We start from the raw sequence: 27,477 nt of genomic DNA, 5'->3' as shown, positions 1-27,477 counted from the left end.
CTGAGTACAATTGAATCTGCGCTTTTCTCTGACTCTCTGCCTTTCCTTTGAACACAATAGCCGCATCAGTCACACAAGTGTCGACATTCTATAGTCTTTTCAGAAAGTTAGTTTCACTTACACCAGACTTTAAACTCCTGGTTTTGAGTTTCACTTTCTCAGAATTGAAATTGGCAGCCTCCAATCTCCTTGTGCCCTTGTGCCAGCTGGGGACAATGGGCCCCGTGCAGCCCCGGGGGAGTGCTGCGCTGCCTGGCCTGCCAGCTTTCTGACCAGATGACTAGCCGAGGGCCCAGTCTGCCCTCCCGGGTGGAGGTAAAACATCCCACGGCCATTATTGTCCTCCAAAGTGTCTGGGGGGGGGGGGGGGGGGGGGGGGGGGGCCTAACTAACATCAACAGCAAAAACAACAACTTGATCATAGATCATAGAATTTACAGTGCAGAATGAGGCCATTTGGCCCATCGAGTCTCCACCGGCCCTTGGACAGAGCCCCCTACCTAAGCCCACACCTCCACCCTATCCCCGTAACCCAGTAACCCCATCTGACCTTTTGGGCCGGTGGAGACTCGATGGGCCGAATGGCCTCATTCTGCACTGTAAATTCTGTGATCTATGATCAAGGGTAATTTAGCCTGGCCAATTCACGTAACCGGCACATCTTTGGACTTGTGGGAGAAAACCGGAGCACCCGGAGGAAACCCGCGCAGACACGGGGAGAACTTGTAAACTCCACACAGACAGTGACCCAAGCCGGGAATCGAACACAGGTCCCTGGCATTGTGAAGCAGCAGTGCTAACCAATGTGCTGCCGTGTCCTCCAGCCCCACAATCGTCTGAGATTGGATGGCATGGTGGCACTGCTGCCTCACAGCACCAGGGTCCCAGGTTTGATTCCCGGCTTGGGTCACTGTCTGTGCGGAGTCTGCACGTTCTTCCCGTGTCTGTGTGGGTTTCCTCCGGGCGCTCCGGTTTCTTCCCGCAAGTCCCGAAAGACGTGCTGTTAGGTGAATTGGACTTTCTGAATTCTCCCTCTGTGTACCCGAACAGGTGCCGGAATGTGGCGACTAGGGGCTTTTCACAGTAACGACATTGCAGTGTTAATGTAAGCTTACTAGTGACAATAAAGATTAAAGATGTGGATAGGAGGTTCCCCCTGGCTGGTGAATCTAAAACCAGGGGACACAGTCTCAGAGTAAGAGGTGGACCATTAAGACGGAGATGAGGAGGAATTTCTTCACTCAGAGGGTGGAATCTTCGGAATTCTCAATCCCAGAGGCTCTGGAGGCTCAGTCAACGAGACAGAAATCAATAGTTATCTGGATACTAATGACATCGAGCGATATTGGGATAGCACGGGAAAGTGGCATTGAGGTTGATGATCAGCCGTGGTCTGTTTGAATGGCAGAGCAGGCTCGATGGGCTGAATGGCCTCCTCCTATTCCTATGTCCCTATATTCCTACAAGGATAAGTTAGATGGGTTGCCAATCAAGCGGGTTGCTTTGTCCTGGATGGTGTCGAGTGTTTTTGGAGCTGCACTCATCCAGGCAAGTGGAGAATATTCCAACCCAATCCTGACTTGTGCCTTGTAGATGGTGGACAGGCCTTGGGGAGTCAGGAGGTGAGTTACTCGCCTTTGACCTGCTCTTGTAGCCACAGTATTTATACGGCTAGTGCAGTTCAGTTTCTTGGCAATGGTAACCCCCAGGATGTTGATGCAAGAGGATTCAGCGATGGGTGTTGGAGATGGGCGTTGCCTGGGCCAAGGCTGGGCAATGAATGCTGGTCAAGCCAGTGAAGCACTCTTCGCTTGAATTAATTTAAAAAAAGTTATGTGGTGAGTTACGAGTTCACTGACCTCAATCCATCACAGTGATTTGCATCTGACAACTGGGGAGGGAGTCCCTGGTCCGCGACGCTGATTTCGTAATCGCTGATCGGGCGGAGAATCCTTTATTGCGACCGAATCAGGTTTTCGGATGCTCCGCCCCCTCCAAACAGCATCATCGAGGAGCACGGCGCACGCCTTTGGGACGGCATCAGGACATCACCTGAAAGCCATTCCCGATGCTCTGTCCCCGATGGGCCGAATTCCCGACCGCGCGGTTGACATGCCGTCTCAGCGATCGGGAACCCGGCGTGGTGGCAGTAGACTGTGTCCAGTGCCGCCACAGTCGGGCGTGCTGCTGATCGGGGGGGGGTGGGATTCGGCGAGGACTGTGGGGACTGATGGGGGGTGGCCTGGGGGTGGCGAGGGGGTGCCCAGGAGGGAACTATCAGGCAGGTCAGGTCCGCATACGGCCGGCACCATGCTGTGCGGCCTGACCACTGCAGGTCGTTGCCGTGCGCTTGCGCGGCCACAGACCCGGCAATTCTCTGGCCCTTGCTAGCTCCATGGATGTGGCCTCCCGAAATACCCGCGCGTACATCCCCGACCGGGCGGCAGCCTCTTGGGCAGCGTGGAAACCACCCGCGGCCGACCCCGATGCATCCCCCATCCCCCCACAAGCTTGTGCCGCCCGGCTACCAGGCAACCCCGGGGGGCCCCGCTGCAACTTTTGCGGGCAAGCCAAGCACCCCCGGCATCGCTGCCCGGCCCACTCCTCCACCTGCAAAGGATGTGGCAAAAAGGGCCATTTCATGGCGTTATGTCAGGCCCGGGCGGTCGCCGCGGTCTCCGGGGGCGAACGGGGACTGCCACCCCAACCTTCTCAAGAGCAGCCAGCGGGCGCCGCCATCTTCCTTCTCCAGAGCCATGTGCGGGCCTCAGGCGCCGCCATCTTGTTCTCCAGGGACCACGTGCGACGGTTTGGCGCCGCCATCTTGCACACCCCCAGCCATGTGCGACCAGTGGGAGCCGCCATCTTGGCTGGAGTCTCAGGATCCCGAATCGGACGACCAAACATCGCCGGAAGAAAACTTCCAGCTTTTGCCACGACTAGCCTCGGTGACCCTGGACCAGTCTCGGCCCCGAACGCTCTCAACCGCGACGCCGACCGTGCTCATCAATGGGCATAAATCATCCTGCCTGATCGACTCTGGGAGCACAGAGAGCTTCATACACCCCAACACGGTAAGGCATTGTTCTCTTTCCATACACCTAGTTAATCAAAGAATCCCCCTGGCCTCCGGGTCTCACTCTGTAGAGATCACAGGGTTCTGCATAGCAAACCTCACGGTCCAGGGAAGGGATTTAAAAAATTTCCGCCTCTCCGTCCTCCCTCACCTCTGCGCTGCCACGCTCCTAGGGTTAGACTTCCAATGTAACCTCCAAAGTTTAACTTTTATATTCGGCGGCCCTATACCCACCCTCACTGTCTGCGGCCTCGCGGCCCTCAAGGTCGAGCCGCCTTCCCTTTTTGCGAACCTCACCCCGGATTGCAAACCCGTTGCCACCAGGAGCAGACGGTACAGTGCCCAGGACAGGACATTCATTAGGTCGGAAGTCCAGCGGTTACTGAAGGAAGTAATCGAGGCCAGAAACAGCCCCTGGAGAGCTCAAGTAGTGGTTGTAAAGACCGGGGAGAAGCACAGGATGGTCATCGATTATAGTCAGACCATCAACAGGTATACGCAGCTCAACGCGTACCCCCTCCCCCGCATATCTGATTTGGTCAATCAGATTGCACAATACAAGGTCTTTTCCACGGTGGATCTGAAATCCGCCTACCATCAGCTCCCCATCCGCCCTAGTGACCCCAAATACACTGCATTCAAGGAGATGGGCGGCTCCACTGCTTCCGAAGGGTTCCCTTTGGTGTCACAAATGGAGTCTCGGTCTTCCAACAGGAGATGGACCGAATGGTTGACCGGTACGGCTGGCGAGCCACATTTCCGTATCTCGATAACGTCACCATCTGCGGCCACGACCAGCAGGACCACGATACCAACATTCGAAAATTCCTCCATACCGCAAAAATTCTTAATCTAACATATAACAAGGACAAATGCGTGTTCAGCACCAATTGCCTAGCCATCCTCGGCTACGTAGTGCATTATGGAGTTATAGGCCCAGACCCTGAACGCATGCGCCCCCTCATGGAGTTTCCCCTCCCCCACTGCTCCAAGGCCCTGAAACGCTGCCGGGGATTTCTTTCGTATTATGCCCAGTGGGTCCCCAATTATGAGGACAAGGCCCGCCCACTAATCCAATCCACGGGTTTTCCCCCTGTCGGCAGAGGCCCGCCAGGCCTTAGCTGCATCAAAGCAGACATCGCAAAGGCCACGATGCACGCAATCGATGAATCCCTTCCCTTCCAAGTCGAGAGCGATGCGTCCGATGTAGCTCTGGCAGCCACCCTCAACCAAGCGGGCAGACCGTGGCCTTCTTCTCCCGGACCCTCCATGCTTCAGAAATCCGACATTCCTCCGTTGCAAAGTAGCCCCAGGCCATAGTAGAAGCTGTACGGCACTGGAGGCATTACCTGGCCGGCAGGAGATTCACGCTCCTCACTGACCAACTGTCGGTTGCTTTCATGTTCGATAATGCACAGCGTGGCAAGATAAAGAACGATAAGATCTTACGGTGGCGGATCGAACTCTCCACCTGCAACCATGAGATTTTGTACCGTCTCGGGAAGCTAAACGAGCCTCCTGATGCCCTATCCTGCGGCACATATGCCAACGCACAAGTGGACCGACTCCGGGCCCTCCATGAGGACCTCTGCCACCCGGGGGTCACTCGATTATTCCATTTTATCAAGACCCGCAACCTGCCCTACTCCATCGAAGAGATCAGGACCGCCACCAGGAACTGCCAAATCTGCGCGGCGTGCAAGCCGCACTGCTACAGGCCAGAGAAAGCGCACCTGGTAAAGGCTTCCCGTCCCTTTGAACGCCTCTGTATGGACTTCAAATGGCCCCTCCCCTCCACCGATCGCAACACCTACTTCCTGAACGTGATTGACAGGTACTACCGATTCCCATTCGCCGTGCCCTGCCCCGACATGACCGCAGTGACCGTCATCAAAGCCCTCCACAGCATCTTTACCCTGTTCGGTTTCTCCGCCTACATACACAGCGATAGGGGGTCCTCCTTTATGAGCGACGAACTGCGTCAATTCCTGCTCAGCAAGGGCATTGCCTCGAGCAGGATGACCAGCTATAACCCCCGAGGAAACGAGCAGGTAGAGAGGGAGAACGGAACGGTCTGGAAGACCGTCCTACTGGCCCTACGGTCCAGGAATCTCCCAGTCTCCCGCTGGCAGGAGGTCCTTCCTGATGCTCTCCACTCCATCCAATCACTGCTGTGTACCACGACCAACCAAACACCTCACGAACGTCTCCTTATCTTCCCTAGGAAGTCCTCCTCCGGGACCTCGCTCCCAACCTGGCTGGCAGCTCCTGGGCCCATCCTGCTCCGCAAACACGTGCGGGTGCACAAGTCAGACCCGTTGGTCGAGAGGGTCCAGCTCCTTCACGCTAACCCTCAATACGCCTACGTGGCGTACCCCGACGGCCGACAGGATACGGTCTCCCTTCAGGACCTGGCACCCGCTGGGTCCCCACCCACACCCCCACCACCACCACCCCCTCCCTCCCACTGGCGCACCCCACAACCGCCCCCTTCCCAGGTGGATCGGTCCTCCCACCGGTCCCATCCAGGGGTGATGAAGCTGCCGAAGAAGCCGAAGCCAGGGATGCCCACGCCGGCGCCTGCATCACCGCCGAAGCAACGGCGATCACAGAGGTCGACCAGGGCCCTCTATCGACTAATTGCTTCATTATGACTGTAAATAGATACTGTAAATAGTTGTGGCATGTAACGAGGCAAAACTCTCTGCTAATGTATACCGGGTACCACCATAACCTCAACCTCTACCACTGTATAACGCGAGACCACCACCCCCGACGGATCTTTTTTTTAACAGGGGGTGAATGTGGTAGTCGGTATTAGGGGTATTACGGTACCCTGGATAATGCTGTAAGACCATTGGTGTGGGAGGTACCTGAGACTGCTGTATCATTGGTGAAGCCTGCCAGCTGGTTCCGCCCAGAAGGCGGAGTATAAGAGCCTGTGTCTCCCCAGCAGCCGCATTCTGCACCTGCGCTGCTTGGAGAAACATCTAGTACAGTAAAGCCTTCAATTGTCGTCCAATCTCGCTTCTGGAGTCATTGATTGAGCATCAGGGGGCAGCACTGAGCAGAGGTGAGGTGGCACTTTAGCACAATCTACTGGCAGACTGAAGAATGGCATCGATGACCAGGAGTTGGGAGGAGTTATGTTAAGATTAAGCACCATAATCAGAGGCTATGCATTGGAAAGAAAAAGACTTGCAATGTCAAAGGGACCTTTCACAATCTCAGGACGTCCCTATGCCAAAGAAGTACGTTTATAGTGTAGTTACTTTTGTAATTTAGGAAATGCAACATTTATACACAGCAAGATATCATTTAATGACCGGATCATCTGTTTTGATAGTGTTGGTTTCAAAGCCATATTGAGGAAATATCCTGCAAATAATTCTGGACAATCTTTTGGATCCATCTTAGAGATACGAGTAGTTTTGGTCTGGAATGCGCTGCCAAGTAGTCTGGTAGAGGTATGATTATTTGAATAGAAACAATGTGCGGGGGATGGGAATGGCACTAAGGCATGATGATTGCTGGAGAACCGATACAGGCACGATGGGCCAAATGGTCCCTTAGTGTCATAACAATTCTGTGATTCTCTGATGCAGCACGGGGTTAGATACAGAGTAAAGCTCCCTCTACACTGTCCTCATCAAACACTCCCAGGACAGGTACAGCACGGGGTTAGATACAGAGTAAAGCTCCCTCTACACTGTCCTCATCAAACACTCCCAGGACAGGTACAGCACGGGGTTAGATACAGAGTAAAGCTCCCTCTACACTGTCCCCATCAAACACTCCCAGGACAGGTACAGCATGGGGTTAGATACAGAGTAAAGCTCCCTCTACACTGTCCCCATCAAACACTCCCAGCACAGGTACAGCATGGTTTTAGATACAGAGTAAAGCTCCCTCTACACTGTCCCCATCAAACACTCTCAGGACAGGTACAGCACGGGGTTAGATACAGAGTAAAGCTCCCTCTACACTGTCCCCATCAAACACTCCCAGGACAGATACAACACGGGGTGAGATACAGAGTAAAGCTCCCTCTACACTGTCCCCATCAAACACTCCCAGGATAGGTACAGCATGGGGTTAGATACAGAGTAAAGCTCCCTCTACACTGTCCCCATCAAACACTCCCAGGACAGGTACAGCACGGGGTTAGATACAGAGTAAAGCTCCCTCTACACTGTCCCCATCAAACACTCCCAGGACAGATACAGCACGGGGTGAGATACAGAGTAAAGCTCCCTCTACACTTTCCCCATCAAACACTCCCAGGATAGGTACAGCATGGGGTTAGATACAGAGTAAAGCTCCCTCTACACTGTCCCCATCAAACACTCCCAGGACAGGTACAGCACGGGGTTAGATACAGAGTAAAGCTCCCTCTACACTGTCCCCATCAAACACTCCCAGGACAGATACAGCACGGGGTGAGATACAGAGTAAAGATCCTCTACACTGTCCCCAGCAAACACTCCCAGGATAGGTACAGCATGGGGTTAGATACAGAGTAAAGCTCCCTCTACACTGTCCCCCTCAAACACTCCCAGGACAGGTACAGCACGGGGTTAGATACAGAGTAAAGCTCCCTCTACATTGTCCCCATCAAACACTTGATGCGCTATCAATTACCACAAAGACGAGAGTAGTGGAATAATCGAGGCTTTATGGAGCAAAGATGTTGTGCCTCCTGTAGCTGGAACCAGAATGGCTGCAGCATCGGAGAGCGCACACATTTATACGCTGCCTACTGGGCGGAGCCAGCAGGCAGGGATTTACCCTTGTATCTCTACTATACGGGCCTTACCATAATATATGAAATACTACAATTGGTGACTACCACAACACTCCCAGGACAGGTACAGCACGGGGTTAGATACAGAGTAAAGCTCCCTCTACACTGTCCCCATCAAACACTCCCAGGACAGGTACAGCACGGGGTTAGATACAGAGTAAAGCTCCATCTACACTATCCCCATCAAACACTCCCAGAACAGGTACAGCACGGGGTTAGATACAGAGTAAAGCTCCCTCTACACTGTCCCCATCAAACACTCCCAGGACATGTACAGCACGGGGTTAGATACAGAGTAAAGCTCCCTCTACACTGTCCCCATCAAACACTCCCAGGACAGATACAGCACGGGGTTAGATACAGAGTAAAGGTGCCTCTACACTGTCCCCATCAAACACTCCCAGGACAGGTACAGCACGGGGTTAGATACAGAGTAAAGCTCCCTCTACACTGTCCCCATCAAACACTCCCAGGACAGATACAGCACGGGGTTAGATACAGAGTAAAGGTGGCTCTACACTGTCCCCATCAAACACTCCCAGGACAGGTACAGCACAGGGTTAGATATAGAGTATAGCTCCCTCTACACTGTCCCCATCAAACACTCCCAGGACAGGTACAGCACGGGGTTAGATACAGATACTCCCTCAACACTCTACACTAAGACAGGAGACAATATGGTGAGTGGACAAGTGGGGGGGGGGGGGGGGGGGGGGGGGGTAGGAGGGGGGCTGCAAACAAAGTTAATTTTTGGTGGGTAAAAGTTATCTCTGAGAAGCACAGAATTCCTCGCTTGGAACACCAAAGGTCCAAAGTATAAAGTGTTGTTAATGTTGCAGATTGATTACTGTTGCATTTCTGGAGTTCAATGCTCTGTGAATTTCTGACCCGTTATCGCAAACATGCTACATCGACCAAATGAACAGATCTCTCATGAGCGCACAGACACAGACACACACACACACACACACTGGCTGCACACAGGAGCACACAGGATCCCAACAGTGGAAAGACGATGGGAATCTCTTATCCTGAGGAAGTGACCAGGTAACAAGAATGAGAAAACATGTTAACGCGTAAATGCTAAGTAAGAGCGGGATCGGTCTGTGAAACACAGGATTAATTTACATCCTGAACAGCAAAGAATCTGCACTTCTCACAACCTTCGGCCAGCTCAAAGTGCGGCACAAGCAATGAAGCACTTTCTGTTGCAATGTTCGAAAAGTGGCGGACTATTGTTGCATAGCAAGATCCCGCAAACACCAAAGAGCGAAACGATTAGATGATAGCTTTGTGAAGTTGGTTCAGCAGCACTAACAACTTGAATTTATCCAGTGACTTTCACACAGTGAATCAGCCCAAGGCACCTCAAAGGAGCACTACCGAAGAAAATGTGACGCACGGGGAGATATCCGGGAAGGTGAATGAAAACATGGCAGGTTTGAAAGGAGCATCTTAACAGAGGCGGAGAGGCTAGGAAAGGACTTCCAGAGTTTGGAGCCCGATGGTGGACGTATTCTGGGGACGAAGAGACCTCAGAGGGCTGGAGGGCAGGGAGGGGTTACAGAGGTTAAGGAGGGACAAGGCCCTGGATGGATTTGAAACAAGAGTAAGAATTTTAAAATCAAAGCTTCACGTAGCTAGGAACCCATGTAGGCCAGTGAGCTCAGGAATGATGAGCGAGGGGGACTTGGAGTGGAAATTGGTTTTCCATGACCACTCCCTTTGCTTTTTGTTCCCTGACATCTTTGTCCTTCCATCTCTCCCGCCCTCTATCCCAAACCTTTCCTCTTGCTCTTCCTGCCCTTCTCCACTTTCAACAGCGGAAAACCCAGCACGTTTCTACTTTCCTTCAGTTCCATATTCGACTCAAAACATTGGGTGGGTTTCTCCATCCCGGGATGCTGCATGCCGTCAGGATTCTCCGTTTCGCCGGCTGGTCAATGGGGTTTCCCATTGTGGGGCAGCCCCACACCCTCGGGAACCCCCCCCCCCCCAGGCTGCCGGCAAAACGGAGAATCCCGCCGGGGGAGAATTCAGCCCATTTACTCTGTTTCTCGCTCCACCGATACTGCCGGAGCTGCTGAGTATTTCCGGCACTTTCTGTTTGTATTTCAGATTTCCAGGATCTGCGATATTTTGCTTTTTAAAAAAAAAAAATTTTTTATTGAAATTTTTACAAAATATAAACATCTCAACTCTATTAACAAAACAACCGCGGTAACACCCCAAGAACAATACCCACCCAACTTCGAAAGCAACTACAAACAAAAGGAATAAAAAAACAAAACAAAAGGGAACGAGATAACACCCGCCACATCCCACAAACCCATGTACACAGTTCTCCCTCCCACCGATCCAAACCCCCCCCCCCTCCCCCCCTCCTCACCCTCCCCCCCCCCCCCCCCCCCCCCCCGCCGGGGTTGCTGCTGCTGCCGGCCTATTTCCCTATCGTTCCGCCAGGAAGTCCAGGAAAGGCTGCCACCGCCTAAAGAACCCTTGTACTGATCCCCTCAGGGCAAATTTCACCTTCTCCAATTTAATGAACCCCGCCATATCATTGACCCAGGCCTCCACGCTTGGGGGCCTCCCATCCTTCCACTGTAGCAAGATCCTCCGGCGGGCTACTAGGGACGCAAAGGCCAGAACACCGGCCTCTTTCGCCTCCTGCACTCCCGGCTCCACTGCAACCCCAAAAATTGCGAGTCCCCAGCCTGGCTTGACCCTGGATCCCACCACCCTCGACACTGTCCTTGCTACCCCCTTCCAAAACTCCCCCAGCGCTGGGCATGCCCAGAACATATGGGCGTGGTTCGCTGGGCTCCCCGAGCACCTAGCACAACTGTCCTCGCCCCCGAAAAACCTACTCATCCTCGTCCCAGTCATGTGGGCGATATTTTGCTTTTGATTTGATGTGACCCATGACCTCGGCAAAAGAGTTTTGGACGGTCTCCAGTTTTGTCGAGGGTAGAATGGGAGGGGTTGACCCAGGGGTGCATTGAAATAATCAAATCTAGAGATGACTAAGGCCTGAATAAGGATTTGAGATGCAGGTGACCACACCCTGAGCGCTGGGTACAGTTTTGGTCTCTTTATTTAAGGAGGGATATACTTGAATTGAAAACCATTCAAAGATGGTTCATTTGGTTGATTCCTGGAATGGGGAAAGGTTGGGAAGTTTGGGCCTATACCCATTGGCGTTTAGAAGAATGAATTGACCTTATGGAAACATGTCAAATCCTGAGAGGCACGATGGGGTAGATGCGGAGAGGATGTTTTTCCTATTGGGGAAATCCAGAATGAGGGTGAACATAGGTATAGGAGCAGAAGGAGGCCATTCAGCCCCCGGGGCCTACTCTGTCGTTCGATAAAGTCATGGCTAATCTGATTGTGGTATCAACTCCACTTTCCTGCCTGCCCCCCTATAACCCTTGACTCCCTCGATAGCCCAGAATATATTCAATGACCCAGCTCCCACTGCTTTCTGGGAAAGAGGATTCCAAAGAAATTCTACAAATGTGCCCCCCCCCCCCAGTTCCAGATCCCGCCACAAAGAGAGAGCTCCCTCAAATCCTACGTGGTTCAAAAAGATCACCTCGCATTCTTCAAGACTCCAATAGGTCCCAACTGCTCCACCTTTCCTCATCGGGAAACCGCCCCTGTCAGTCCAGGATTCGGCCGAGCGAACTGCTTCCAATGCTAATATGTCCGTCTTGCTGTAAGGGGGCCCTAACTGTTCACAATGCTCTAGGTGAGGTCTCACCAATTCCCCTTACAGTTGTAGCCATACTCCATCCCCTCTGTAATCAAGGCCAACATTCCTGATGCCTTCCTAACTGCCTGCGTGCTGGCGTTTTCTGATTCCTGCTCACGGACACCAGGATCCTTCTGTGCCGCAACATTCTGCAGTCTGTCTCTCCCCATTTGAATAGTTTGCCTTTGTATCCTTCCCGCCAAAGTGGACAATGTGTTTGGACTGTAAACACCCACCATGCGTATCAATGCCCAGCTCTACTTCCACGGCTCTTTGAAACAATTGCGACTGGATCAGCCCATGAGCCATGAAGTACTTTGTGACATATGGGAGCAGGAAGAGGCCATTCGGCCCCTCGAGCCAGCTCCACCATTCACCGCTGATCTGGCTGGATCTCAACTCCACTTTCCTGCCTGTCCCCCCCCCCCCATTATACTTCCCTCACTGGATAAAATCCCTCACTCACTCGTCTGTCACAATCTGGCGAATTCAGCCCTGAATATATTCAGTGACTCAGGCCCCCACGGCCCCACAGACTAGCTGATGTACCGTCAATTACCACAAGCCGAGAATGGTGAAACAATCGAGGCTTTATTGCACTTTATTCCCGCAGCTGGAACCGGAATGGCTGCAGCACCGGAGAGCACACACTTTTATACGCCTCCTGCTGGGCGGAGCCAGCAGGCAGGGATTTACCGTTGTACCTCTAATATACGGGCAGTGCCGTAATACATACAATATATCACTAGTGGTGTTTACCACACTAACGTCACTTCGGGAGAAAAACATTCTCCTCATCTCTGTCTGAAACGGGAGACCCAAGGAGACGGATGCACAGTGGTTAGCACTATTGCTTTACAGCACCAGGGTCCCAGGTTCGATTGCATGGTAAAATAGGACAGAGTCAGCATAGCTTTGGTAAAGGGAGGTTGTGTCTGACAAATCTGTTAGAGTTCTTTGAGGAAGTAACAAGGAAGTTAGACAAAGGGGAACCAGTGGATGTGATATATTTAGATTTCCAGAAGGCCTTTGACAAGGTGCCGCATAGGAGACTGTTAAATAAGTTATGAGCCCATGGTGTTAAGGGTAAGATCCTGGCATGGAGAGAGGATTGGCTGACTGGCACAAGGCAGAGAGTGGGGATAAAGGGGTATTTTTCAGGATGGCAGCCGGTGACTAGTGGTGTGCCTCAGGGGTCTGTGCTGGGACCACAACCTTTCTTAATATACATTAATGATCTGGAAGAAGGAACTGAAGGCACTGTTGCTAAGTTTGCAGATGATACAAAATCTGCAGAGGGACAGGTAGTATTGAGGAAGCAAGGGGCTGCAGAAGGACTTGGACAAGCTAGGAGAGTGGGCAATGAAGTGGCAAATGAAACACAATGTGGAAAAGTGTGAGGTTATGCACTTTGGAAGGAGGAATGTAGGCAAAGACTATTTTAAATGGGGAAATGCTTAGGAAATTAGAAGCACAAAGGGATTTAGGAGTCTTTGTTCACGATACTCTTAAGGTTAATGTGCAGGTTCAGTCGGTAGTTAAGAAGGCAAATGCAATGTTAGCATTCATGTCGAGAGGGCTAGAATACAAGAGCAGGGATGTACTTCTGAGGCTGTATAAGGCTCTGGGCAGACCCCATTTGGAGTATTGTGAGCAGTTTTGGGCCCCGTATCTAAGGAAGGATATGCTGGCCTTGGAAAGGGTCCAGAGGAGGTTCACAAGAATGATCCCTGGAATGAAGAACATGTCATATGAGGGATGGTTGAGGACTCTGGGTCTGTACTCGTTGGAGTTTAGAAGGATGAGGGGCGATCTTATTGAAACTTACAAGATACTGCGAGGCCTGGATAGAGTGGATGTGGAGAGGATGTTTCCACTTGTAGGAAAAACTAGAACCAGATGACACCATCTCAGACTAAAGGGACGATCCTTTAAAACAGAGATGAGGAGGGATTTCAAATCACTGAGTGTCTTTAAGACAGAGATAGATAGGTTCTTGATTAATAAGGGGATCAGGGCTTATGGGGAGAAGGCAGGAGAATGGGGATTAGAAAATATCAGCCATGATTGAATGGCGGAACAGACTTGATGGGCCGAGTGGCCTAATTCTGACCCTATGTCTTATGGTCTTATAATTCCCGGCTTGGGCCTGTCTGCGCGGAGTCTGTGCGTTCTCCCCGTGTCTGCGTGGGTTTCCTCCGGGTGCTCCGGTTTCCTCCCACAAGTCCCGAAAGATGTGCAGGTTAGGTGAATTGGACATTCTGAACTTTCCCTCCGTGTCCCCGAACAGGCGCCGGAATGTGGCGACTAGGGAATTTTCACAGTAACTTCATTGCAATGCTAATGTAAGGCTACTTGTGACAATAAAGATCATTGTTATTCTTTAACTGTGTCCCCTATCTTTAGTTCAAGAGGAAGCATCTTCCAGGAATTCATTCAATGAGGTCCCTTTGGGATCTCATGTGTTCCAATAAGAACCCTTCTCATTCCGCGAAACGCTGAGTAGAATTTCTGTTGCCACCAACAACGGGACACGTGGGCGGGCGGGTGATTTAACGGGAGGCTAAAAATCAGCATGCCGACATTGGGAAATGAGTTTGGTACCTTGTTCTCTTGACTTTCACAGGAAGTTAAAGGTCAATTGAGCACCTCGCAGAGCATCTCATCAATGCTCACTAAAAGGCCAACACTCTGGAATCTTGGCCCCCATACCAAATTTTGCCACCCAACACCGCCAGCGGGAATTTAGGACATTCTGCTTCATGACTGTACATCAGTGGCGCGCACCTGGTCTTAACACCCACCCCAGGTGAGGCTCCACAAAATAGTTGATCCAGGGGAGACCCCTCGACTTGTCACCGTCCAGCTGGGATACCCCCAAATTGTTACAATCCCGGATCTCCCCCCCCCCACCCCCCCCCCCCCCCCCCCCCGTCTTTATTCAATCCCCTCCGTTGCTGGATTTTAATCTACGAAGGATCCCTTTTCTCCAACCCAATAGTTCGGTTTTAAAAGGAGTCAATTTAACCCGGGCTCCCTGGAGTGGAAGATGGAGCGTGTTTATTAATTACGAAAGGCAAGAAAATAGTAAAGCGCCTGCAGAAACATTGGTACAGATTAGAAAGGAGAACTGAGCTCAAGGTAAGGAAATGTATTATAAAAGGGATGTGGAACAATCCTTGACCCGTGAGGAGTAAACGATTGCGTGATGTGGCCTTTGCAATTCGAGATTCCAGTGACGCTGACTTCAGTAGATGAGTGGTCAGTTTTGCGATTCTAGTGTTCCATAGTTTGGCATAGAAACTTCCCAGATCTCTCTCAGTTACGTCCTTGCAGACTTGGCTGACTTCCACAGTCAAAGAGCTAGAGATATTTCTGCAAAAAAGGCTATTTGCAGGGATGCTGTGAGTATGTTTATTGGCTTTTATTTCTATGTCAAAGCTTTCCAACAATTGCCCGTACAGAGCACACACGCATACACACACACACACACAGCCAGACAACCTGGGGCAGCTTTCAAAGGGCTTTTAGCCCATTCTTTGTATATTCCACGTGGGAAGGCAAATCCACAAACATCCGCCTGAGCATAATACAGGGAATCTCTTGATAAGGTAGCCATTGTCTCCACCAGAGATGGCAATGAGCTTATGGATGCTTTTAGAAGTACTTTGTCTGGTCACAGGGTTGGTCCCATTGTCTCTTCGAGGATCACTGCAACAATGCAGGCAATGATTTCTGTGTCCACTTAAAAGAAACTCAGGTCTTATTTAAAGTCCAATATTTCTGGATGCAATTCGATGTGTTTTCATTCATTATTATGACACTGGCGATGTGGACCTCTTCCTGGATGTTCAGGTCAGTGGGGGCTGCCTTCCCCTTCCTTTTCACGCCTTAGTCAGCTGCCTGTCACCCATGCTGGATGAGACTGAATCAACACTTCCTGCCCACTCCACCGCAAGATTTGATGTGCGCCTCACAGCTGCATCATTACTAAACGGAATGGCACAATCTCAGATCTTCAGCCATCCTGCTCTCCAGCATGAGTCACCCGGACTTTCACTTCTGCTACTGGACTTAGTCTCCGGAATGTAAAACTGCGTCCACAGTATCAGCAGAGGAGATCGCCCATTTACAACACAGATCAGGAGGAATTTCTTAGCTTGGATGGGTTTGTTAATCTCTGGAACTCTCTCCCCCAGTGGGGGCTGGGCCATTGGAGATATTCATGGTTGAGTTAGCCAGTTTTTTTTGACCAACAAGGGAGTCAAGTGTTTTGCGGGGGGGGGGGGGGGGGGGGGGCATAAACATGTCGGCCATGATCTTACTGAATGGCGGAGCAGGCCCTGAGCCCTGAGCCCCAAATGGCCCACTCCTGCTCCTCTGTCTTATCATCTTATTGTTGAGATGAGGGTGAAGTCGGGCAATGTTACAGAGGTAGATATTAGTGGTCTTAGTGATTGGGGTGACGTGGTGCACAGTGGTTAACACCGCTGCCTCACAGCGCCAGACCCAGGTTCAATTCAGACCTTGGGTAACTGTCTGTGTAGAATTTGCACGTTCTTCCCCTGTCTACGTGGGTTTCCTCCCACAGTCCAAAGATGTGCAGGTTGGGTGGATTGGCCATGCTAAATTACCCTTGGTGTTCAGGGATGTGCAGGTTGGGTGGATTGGCCATGCTAAATTACCCTTGGTGTTCAGGGATGTGCAGGTTGGGTGGATTGGCCATGCTAAGTTACCCTTAGTGTTCAGGAATGTGCAGGTTGGGTGGGGTTACAGGGTTGTGGGGATAGGGCAGGAGTGTGGGCCAAGGTGGTGTGCTCTTTCAAAGAACAAAGAAAAGTACAGCGCAGGAACAGGCCCTTCGGCCCTCCAAGCCTGTGCTGACCATGCTGCCCGTCTAAACTAACATCTTCTACACTTCTGGGGTCCGTATACGTCTATTCCCATCCTATTCATGTATTTGTCAAGGTGCCCCTTAAACGTCACTATCGTTCCTACTTCCACCACCTCCTCTGGCAGCGAGTTCCAGGCACCCACTCCCCTCTGTGTAAAAAACTTGGCCTCGTACATCTCCTCTAAACCTTGCCCCTAGCACCTTAAACCTATGCCCCCGAGTAATTATTCGGGGCAGCACGGTAGCATGGTGGTTAGCATAAATGCTTCACAGCTCCAGGGTCCCAGGTTCAATTCCCCGCTGGGTCACTGTCTGTGCGGAGTCTGCACGTCCTCCCCGTGTGTGCGTGGGTTTCCTTCGGGTGCTCCGGTTTCCTCCCACAGCCCAAAGATGTGCGGGTTAGGTGGATTGGCCATGCTAAATTGCCCGTAGTGTCCTAAAAAGTAAGGTGGGGGGGGGGTTGTTGTGTTACGGTATAGGGTGGATACGTGGGTTTGAGTAGGGTGATCATTTCTTGGCACAACATCGAGGGCCGAAGGGCCTGTTCTGTGCTGTACTGTTCTATGTTCTATGTTCTAATTGGCCCCTCTACCCTGGGAAAATGTCTTGACTATCCACCCTGTCTATGCCCCTCATAATTTTGTAGACCTCTATCAGGTCGCCCCTCAACCTCTGTCGTTCCGGTGAGAACAAACCGAGTTTATTCAACCGCTTCTCATAGCTAATGCCCTCCATACCAGGCAACATCCTGGTAAATCTCTTCTGCACCCTCTCTAAAGCCTCCACATCCTTCTGGTAGTGTGGTGACCAGAATTGAACACGATACTCCAAGTGTGGCCTAACTAAGGTTCTATACAGCTGCAACATGACTTGTCAATTTTTATACTCAATGCCCCGGCCAATGAAGGCAAGCATGCCGTATGCCTTCTTGACTACCTTCTCCACCTGTGTTGCCTCTTTCAGTGACCTGTGGACCTGTACATCTAGATCTGACTGTCAATGCTCTTGAGGGTTCTACCATTCACTGTATATTCCCGACCTGTATTAGACCTTCCAAAATGCATTGCCTCTCATTTGTCCAGATTAAACTCCATCTGCCATCTCTCCGCCCAAGTCTCCAAATGATCTAAATCCTGCCCGCATCTATTCCATCTATTCCCTTCATAATTTTATATGTTTCTATAAGATCCACCCTCATCCTTCTAAATTCCAACAAGTACAATCCCAGTCTCCTCAACCTCTCCTCGTAATCCAACCCCTTCAGTTCTAGGATTAACCTAGTGAATCTCCTCTGCACACCCTCCAGTGCCAGTCCGTCCTTTCTCAGGTAAGGAGACCAAAACTGAACACAATACTGCAGGTGTGGCCTCACTAACACCTTGTATAATTGCAGCATAACCTCCCTAGTCTTAAACTCCAGCAATGAAGGACAAAGTTCCATTTGCTTTCTTAATCACCTGTTGCACCTGTAAACCAACTTTTTGCAACTCATGCACTAGCACACCCAGGTCTCTCTGCACAGCAGCATGTTTTAATATTTTATCATTTAAATAACAACCCCTTTTGCTGTTATTCCTACCAAAATGGATAACCTCACATTTCTCAACATTGTATTCCATCTGCCAGACCCTAGCCCAAGTGTAGGTATCCACTTTTTGCTTTACCACTCATCTTAGTGTCATCTGCAAACTTGGACACATTGCCCTTGGTCCCCAACTCCAAATCATCTATGTAAATTGTGAACAATTGTGGGACCAACACGGATCCCTGAGGGACACCACTAGCTACTGATTGCCAACCAGAGAAACACCCATTAATCCCCACTCTTTGCTTTCTATTAATTAACCAATCCTCTATCCATGCTACTATTTTACCCTTAATGCCATGCATCTTTATCTTATGCAAAGGTGCCACCTTTTGTGTGGCACCTTGTCAAAGGCTTTCTGGAAATCCAGATATACCACATCCATTGGCTCCCCATTATCTACCACTCTGTGGGATGAAACCCGGAGGAAACCCACGCAGACATGGGGAGAAAGTGCAAACTCCACACAGACAGTGACCCGGGGCGGGAATTGAACCCGGGCCCCTGGAGCTGTGAGGCAGCAGTGCTAACCACTGTGCCACATGCCACCCATAGGATATAGGTACACCCCCAGGGCTGATAGGGAGGGGATTCCGTGAATAAATGTCTAAATGCAGTTTCAGCCTGCTGTGTGACAAAGGCAACATCCATACCAGGAGAGACCTGGAGAAGGCCAGGGCTACGTGCTGAGGGACACAGTGAAGCTTGCGGTAGCCATCACAGAGGAGTAATGGGGGAAGGTCGCTGTCTGAGACCTTTCAGCCATAGTGAACCGAGGGAAGGGGAAGCGTATACAACCCCCTCGGGCTGTCTGATTCACATTGAATGACTATTACATGTATTCTGAATTGTTTGTAATGCTCTTTCAGATATTTTATGAATAAAATGTACTTTTCCAAAAGAAAGTGAGTTCCAAAAGGTCCCAGGGCACATTCTTGTCAGGAAATTCTTCTCTGTGTCCTGGTCAATAAATTAACATCACAAGAACGGAGTATCTGGGTCATTATCTCATTTCTGTGGGAACGTGCTGTGCACAATTTGGCTGCTGTGTCCCCGACACTAAAAAACCTCAATGAGTTGCCTGGAGGATGCATTGAGAGGTTTGAGATTGTGAAAACTGCTGTATAAAAGCAGGTCTTTCCCAAAGCCTTGCCACCATCTACAAGCCATGCAGTGTGAAGGAATGCTTTCAATTTGCCTGGATGAATGCAGCTCCAATTGACAAAGCTCAACACCATCCAGGACAAAGCAGCTCCGCTTCATTGGCACCCCATCCACCATCTTAAATATTCATTCCCTCTACCACCGTCACATGGTGGCAGCGGTATGTGGCATCCGCAAGATGGACTACAGCACCTTCCAAATCCAAGATTTCTATCACTGAAAGGACAAGAGCAGCAGGTACCTGGGAACCCCACCACCTGGAGGTTCCCCCTCCCAGCCACTCACCATCCTGACTTGGAATTATATCGGCCGTTCCTTCACTGTCACTGGGTCAGAATCCTGGAACTCCCTTCCTAACAGCACTGTAGGTGTACCTACACCTCCGGTTCAAGAAGGCAGCTCGCCACCACCTATCAAAACAAATTAGGGATGGACAATAAATGATGGCCGAGCCAGTGATGCCCACATCATAAGGAAGAATGAAAACAATAGCGAAATGTTTTAGCCTCAAGGCATCAACCCTTACCTGTTTCTCCAACACAGGGTAACGTAGAAAACAGGAGCAGGAGGAGGGCATTCGGCCCATCAAGCCAGCTCAGCCATTCATTATGATCATGGCTCATCATGCAACTCAATAGCCTGATCCCACCTTCCCGCCCATCGCCTTTGATACCCTTCGCCCTAGGAGCCATATCTAACTGCTTCTTGAAAACGTACACTGTTTTGGCCTTAACTTTCTGTGGTAGCGAATCCAACAGGCCGACCACTCTCTGGGTGAAGGAATTTTTCCTCACCTCTGTCCTAAGTGGTTTAGCCTGTATCCTTAGGCTGTGTCCCCTGGTTCTAGAAACCCCCTACCATGAGAGACATCTTTCCTGCATTTACCCTGTCTAGCCCTGTTGTTAAAAGTTTAGAGGCTTCTTTGAGATCTTCCCTGAACTCTAGGGCATATAATCCTAACCAATTCAATCTCTCCTCATACCAGTCCTGCCATCCCAGGAATCAGTCCGGTAAACCTTCGCTGCCCTCCCTCGAGAGCAAGAACAGCCTTCCTCAAATAATGAGGCCCAAACTGCACACAATACTCCAGGTGTGGCCTCACTAAGGCCCTGTATAATTGCAGCAACACATCCCTGCTCCTGTACTTGAATCCTCTCGCAATGAAGGCCAACATACCATTTGCCTTTACCCCCTACTGTACCTGCATGCTCACCTTCAGCGACTGGTGTATGAGGAAACCCAGGTCTCGTTGCCCATTCCCCTCTCTCAATCTGCAGCCACTCATAATAATCTGCTTCCTGTTGTTGGTGCCAGAATAGGTAACCTCACATTTATCCCCATTATACTGCATCTACCGTGCATTTGCCCACTGTAAGAGTTTAACCAATGGTTTTTATTTTGTTTAACTTGTTTTGAAGGTTTACTCCTGATATCATCGAACAAATTGAGAAATTCAATGTTTCCGAGGCTTGTTTCTTACCTCCGCCGAGATCCATCAACCTAATATTACGTAAGTCGCAAATAAGGTCCACAATTGGTCTTTGATTGAGAAACCCAGGCGGAGGGGTCAAGGCCAAGGTCACTTTGAGATTATCACCAGGAGCTGACCAGGGAAAACCCCACAGGTACTGGAATAAAAACAGCCAAAGCTGGAAATACTCTGGAGATCAGGCAGTACCTGTGGAGACAGGAACAGAGTTCACATTTCAGGTCAACGGCTTGGTTAGCTCATTTCTGACAAAGGGTCATCAAAAGGTTAGGGGGATTGGCCATGCTAAATTTCCCTTAGTGTCCAAAGTTGTACAGGTGAGGTGGGGTTACGGGGCTAAGGTGGGGGAGTGTGCCTAGGTAGACTTCCCTTTCGGAAGGTCGGTGCTGACTCGATGGCCGAATGGTCTCCTTCTGCGTGGTAGGGATTCATTTTTTTTAATAAACATTTTATTGAGGTATTTATGGTTGGATAACAATAACAGAAGAAACAATATACATACAAATATAAACATAGTGCAAAAGCCGTCTTCCTCCCTCACATGTACCTTTATTAACCCCCTACACTAAACTAAACTAAACCCCCACCCCCCTCCCCCACCCCCCTCTGCTGACTATTAATTTTCCGCGAAGAAGTCGATGAACGGTTGCCACCTCCGGCTGAACCCTAACAGTGACCCCCTCAAGGCGAACTTGATTTTCTCCAAACAGAGAAAGCTAGCCATGTCCGATAGCCAGGTCTCCGACTTCGGGGCTTTGAGTCTCTCCAAGCTAATAGTATCCGTCTCCGGGCTACCAGGGAAGCAAAGGCCAGAATGTCTGCCTCTTTCTCCTCCTGGATTCCCAGGTCTTCCGGAACACCGGAAATCGCCACCTCTGAACTCAGGGCCGCCCTTGTTTTCAACACCTTGGACATGACGTCTGCAAACCCCTGCCAGAATCCCCCAAGCTCTGGGCATGCCCAGAACATATGGCGGGGGACGGATTCTATTCTATTCTATTCAAACCTTTAAATATTGGCCCAGGGCACCAAGGTGAACTAACAAAATTATGAGGGGCCTAAACAGGGTCAAGAGGAAAGACCTGTTTGCCCCAGCTGAGGGGGTCAGGTGATTGGGAGAAGAATTAGAGGGGACATGAGGAAGAATCTTTTCACCCAGAGGGTGGTGCGCATCTGGGATTCCCTGCCTCAGTTGGCGGGTGAGGCTGAAACACTCAACTCATTTTAAATTTAGCCGTATCTGAAGTGTTGTTAACTGCTACGGCTGGAAAATGGGATTAAAATTAGCAACTAGTTTTTTTTTCTGGCTGGCGCAGAAACGATGGGCTGAATGGCCTCTCTCTGCGCCGCAACATTTCCCAGGTTCTAAGTATCTTCTTCCTGCGGTTGACATGAACACTTTTACATCCACCTTGGGAAGCTTTCGTTTAAGACCTCCTCCACAAAAAGCACCTCCGACACTGCAGCACTCCCTCAGTGTTGGCCGAGCTTATGAAAAAATGAAAATCGCTTATTGTCACGAGTAGGCTTCAATGAAGTTACTGCAAAAAGCCCCTAGTCGCCACATTTCGGCGCCTGTCCGGGGAGGCTGGTACGGGAATCGAACCGTGCTGCTGGCCTGCTTGGTCTGCTTTAAAAGCCAGCGATTTAGCTGAGTGAGCTAAACCAGCCCCTTATGCGCTCAAGTCCGTGGACTTGGGATTTTAACTTTGGCTTTTTAACTCGGTGGCCTACCATCTGGGCCTGGCGCTCTTTAATAGATGATGAGCTTTCAAAGTGATCTTATACTCTGGAACTTGCTCCATGAGAGCAGTGCTTCTGGAGTCAAACTTCTGACTTCATTTTTCTTGTCCCTGTCCTTGTGTAGAATTGACCTGGCTGGATATTGGTGTCTTTGCTGCATTGACAGCCATGACTGTGTTGTCTGTCACCATCTACCTGGAGAACACTTATTATCTACTGAAGAAAGTGAGATGTCCCTTTAAGATGAAGACTTTAGTGTGGCTCAGCGCAGCGCCAACGGTGAGTTTACCCCGGTCATTGTTCTGAACTCCAGTGAGAACAATCCCAACCTAGTCAATCTCTCCTCATATGACAGTCCCGCCATCCCTGGTGGTGGTGTAGTGATAGTATCATTGTACTGATAACCCAGAGACCCAGTCTGATTATCTGAGTTCAAAGCTGCTGGTGGAACTTAAATCTGGAATTAAGATCTCAGGAATAATGCCCATGAAATTATCGTCGATTGTTGTAAAAACCCATCTGGTTCACTAGTGTCCTTCAGGGAAGGAAATCTGCCGTCCTTACCCGGGTCTGGCCTACATGTGACTCTAGACCCACAGCAACGTGGCTGACTCTTAACTTCCCTCTGAAATAGGCAAGCCATTCAGTTCCAGGGCAACGGGGATGGCGACATCCACATCCATGATGGTATTGTGATTTTCAAATTGCCCAGCAATAACCCCTGAATAATAGATCCTGGTATTTTCCTGAGGATAGATGTTAAACTGACTGTCCTGTCCTTTCCGTCTTCTGTCTCCCGCCCACCTGAACAGAGGAGTCACATTCACCACTTTCCAATCTGATGAAGTTCATCCATCCCTTACACAGAATGGAGGTTGGTTATTCTTCAATGTTAAACAGCGCAGTCTAATCCACCCAATGTCCATGCATTTTCCACCCATTGTACACACACATCCACACATTACTCCATAACGAGGCTATCTCACACACATACACTCCCATTCCCCAGCCCCTCAGTTATTGCAGGGTTGGAACTTAACACTTGAGACAGAGGATGTGTCAGGGACTGACTGTTTATCAAATGTATCTCAGGATAGAACACTGCCTTTTTGTTGGTCCACACACATGGTTATTATTGATTAACAAACAGGGTGTAAGATGTTGCTATTGTCCGCCAGCCTCTTTCTGACCACATCCTCAGCAAGTGTCTCATCCTCTTCCAGATCATTGGTGTCACATCCTGTCTGGGACTCTGGGTTCCTCGGGCAATTATGTTTGTCAATATGATGGCAGCAACGTAAGTAGCAGATCACTCACCAATCACAGTGACCCTCTGTCACACAGTCGGGACGATAACCCTAACCCTAACTCTAACCCTAACCGTAAAACCTAACCCTAACCCTAACTCACCAATCGCAGTGACCCTCTGTCACACAGTCCGGACGATAACCCTAACCCTAACCCTAATCCTACCCCGAACCCTAACCCTAACTCTAACCCTAACCGTAAAACCTAACCCTAACCCTAACTCACCAATCGCAGTGACCCTCTGTCACACAGTCCGGACCATAACACTGACCCAAACCCTAAACCTAACCCTGACCCTAACTCACCAATCGCAGCGACCCTCTGTCACACAGTCCGGACCATAACCCTGACCCAAACCCTAACCCTAACCCTAACTCACCAATCACAGTGACCCTCTGTCACACAGTCCGGACCATAACCCTGACCCAAACCCTAAACCTACCCCTAACCCTAATACTAACCCAAACCCTAACCCTAACCCTAATAGAGTGTCTTGACCCTCATACACAAACCCAACCCTCATACACAGTCCGGACCCTCATTCCACAAACCCAACCCGAATACACAGTCCAAACCCTCATAAACAAACCCAACCCTAATACCCTCAGACACAAATTTAACCCTAATATACAGTGCGGACCCTCGTACACAGTCCGGAATCTCTCTCCCTGTCACTTGCTTTCATTGTAACTCTCTCTCTCTCTCTCCATCACACACCCTCTCTCTATCACACACTCTCTATTACCCTTTCTCTCTCTCGATAGTATACACAATACACCCTGAAAACATGGGCTCAACTATTAGACAGTCCATCCCTAGCCCTACCCTAATACCCGCCCCTGATCCTAGTACAAACCTTTAGTCTATGTCCCGACACTGAACTGTGACCCGTGATCCTACAATATGGCCCTTGGCCCCATAGTTAATCAAATAAATATTGATGGATGCTGAGTTTGATATTGGTTTGCTCCATGTTTGATTTGCAGTGCCTGAACCACCTTTCCCACGCTCGATTTCCCTCAGGTATTTTGCAGTTTGTTTCTATCTGCTGCTGCTGGTAATTGTGGAAGGTTACGAGGGACAGGAAGCTCTGCTGGAACATTTAGAGACGGTCACCATCGCAGTCAGTACGGGACCGTGTTGCTGCTGCTGTCCTTGTCTCCCTCGCATGAGAATGACCAGGTGAGAGGTCACCAACCACAACATTTCCAATGAGAGAAAAAGGAAAGAAAGGTTTGCATTTCGATGGTACCTTTCCCCACCTCAGGTTTTCCCAAAGTGTTTACAGCCAGTGAAGCACAGAATCAACATTTTGTCTTGTCTTATTGGATGTGGGAATCGCTGGTTAGGTCAGCATTTAGTGCCCATCCCTAGTTGGCCTTGAGAAGGTGGTGGTGAGCCGTCTTGCTGAACCGCTGCAGTCCTTGAGATGTAGGTACACCCACAGTGCTGTTAGGGAGGGAACCCAGCGACAATGAAGGATCAGCGATTAGGGTGAAATCTTACCAAGAAATGGCAATGCGTCAGGACAGGTGAGAACCGTGGGGCAGCTCAGTCGTGTGGTGATATGCATCACTGTAGATACACAAGGGGTTAATGTAAATACATGTAGGCTAGCTAGACACTAGAGGGAGCATCAGAGACATGACACACAGACATTCAACCAATAGCTCAGTAAGATAGGATACGAGCAATGGGCATTCACGATACACACAGAGGTGACACTACCACAGGGGGGCATTACACCAACCCATATAAAAGGACACAGCATACATGATCTTCCTCTTTCCAGTGGAGACACTCAGTGAGTACACAGGGTTGATTGAAACACATCACACCCACCACGTGGATTGTAGCAGACTGGTTAGTCAGTCTGAGTAGCTATAGCAGGATTAACAGGAGAGTCGAATCCAAGTAGGAGAATCGTTAACAGTTCAATCAATGTGTTGAAGCTATCTCCAAGTCTGAACCTTCCTTTGTCAGAGTGCGCATCAAGGAAGCAGCTTATGCTACGTCAAGAGCATAACAAAACAAGTAGCGCAGTGGTTAGGACAGTGGTGTCACACCTCCAGGGTCGCAGGTTCGATTCCCAGCTTGGGTCACTTTCTGTGCGGAGTCTGCACGTTCTCCCCGTGTCTGCGTGGGTTTCCTCCGGGTGCTCCGGTTTCCTCCCACAAGTCCCGAAAGACGTGCTGTTAGGTGAATTGGACATTCTGAATTCTCCCTCTGTGTACCCGAACAGGCGCTGGAATGTGGCGACTAGGGGCTTTTCACAGTAATTTCATGCAGTGTTAATGTCAGCCTACTTGTGACATAAAGATTATTATTATTATTTAAAACGGTGCAAGTTGACGGGGTTTCTCACGGGAGTTTGAGATTTTTTGTTCTCCGCGTGAATCCCGCCGTGGTCTTGGCATCTTCCTGCTGATTCGCTCACCCCGGGGAATCGTAATCACTGCATCACCGGGAGCTCCAGATAAACATCCCCCCAGCACTTGCTCTAGTTCTCCTGGAGGTGAGGTGACACCCAGAGGGAGGGAGGGAGCCAGATTTTTGGGTGGCAGAGACGGGATGTCCTGTACCCGCTTCCAGAAAGTGTCTGACGATCAAGGTGACCCCCCCCCCCCCCCCCCCCCCCCACCCCCGCCTGGGTGAATGTCAGCTCGCTGCATCAGATGATGGGAAGCTGTGCCGGATAAGCTGAGTGATCTTCGTCACGCAGCCAGGGTACTCTGCCACCTCCAGTCTCTCACTGCACCCCCTCACCCACCCCTCGCACCTACAAGGTGATTTCTCCGCCAGCCACCTCGCGGGCTGCCCACCTGTCACACGGCTCTCTTCACCCCCCCCCCCCAAGCCCACTCCCCATGGTCCCCCCCCCCCCCCCCCCCCCCCCATTCTCTACTCTGCTCCTCAAATCCTCACTCCCATTCCAGTCCCACTCATGCCACTCCTCAACCATGTCAGCTGGCAGCCCCTGGACATCACTGACCCGAGCAGTTCAGAGGGGGCGACGTTTCCGACATAACCATCGGTGGGATTAAGTAGTCGGCAGATTTCCGGGTCACTCGCTGGTGAGAATCTCAAGGCTGATGCTCCACAGCTGGTGGAAGCAGGAACGGCCCAGGGTTCCAGCACTCACAGGGATGTGGGAGCCCAGGGATCCAGCACTCACAGGGATGTGGGAGCCCAGGGTTCCAGCACTCACAGGGATGTGGGAGCCCAGGGATCCAGCACTCACAGGGATGTGGGAGCCCAGGGATCCAGCACTCACAGGGATGTGGGAGCTCAGGGTTCCAGCACTCACAGGGATGTGGGAGCCCAGGGATCCAGCACTCACAGGGATGTGGGAGCCCAGGGATCCAGCACTCACAGGGATGTGGGAGCTCAGGGTTCCAGCACTCACAGGGATGTGGGAGCCCAGGGATCCAGCACTCACAGGGATGTGGGAGCTCAGGGATCCAGCACTCACAGGGATGTGGGAGCCCAGGGATCCAGCACTCACAGGGATGTGGGAGCCCAGGGATCCAGCACTCACAGGGATGTGGGAGCCCAAGGCTTCGCTGAGCCCCAGACCAATGATGTGCCTCTGGGTCCAGAGCTGATGGAACTTGTGGCGCTAACAATTATACTCAAAGCCGAGAGACTAGTACAATAGAG

The 27,477-nt window shown here is 50.7% G+C and overlaps 1 protein-coding gene across 1 annotated transcript in view; it reads left to right on the top strand.

Annotated features, from left to right (window-relative positions):
* Positions 1–8,805: 8,805 nt before the first annotated feature.
* Positions 8,806–27,477, top strand: part of LOC119976803 (organic solute transporter subunit alpha-like) — a 51,997-nt gene continuing 33,325 nt past the window's right edge. The window contains exons 1-5 of the mRNA XM_038817599.1: positions 8,806–8,927; positions 20,696–20,787; positions 22,634–22,788; positions 23,733–23,806; positions 24,841–24,999. Of these exons, the coding sequence (XP_038673527.1) occupies positions 8,896–8,927; positions 20,696–20,787; positions 22,634–22,788; positions 23,733–23,806; positions 24,841–24,999 (512 nt within the window). The 5' untranslated portion in view covers positions 8,806–8,895. The remainder of the gene's footprint in view (positions 8,928–20,695; positions 20,788–22,633; positions 22,789–23,732; positions 23,807–24,840; positions 25,000–27,477) is intronic.

Source organism: Scyliorhinus canicula, chromosome 13, assembly GCF_902713615.1.
Source record: "Scyliorhinus canicula chromosome 13, sScyCan1.1, whole genome shotgun sequence".
In the NCBI taxonomy this organism is placed as follows: Eukaryota; Metazoa; Chordata; class Chondrichthyes; order Carcharhiniformes; family Scyliorhinidae; genus Scyliorhinus; species Scyliorhinus canicula.
The sequence above is the reverse complement of the archived record's forward strand: the minus strand, read 5'-3'. Positions and strand labels throughout refer to the sequence as shown.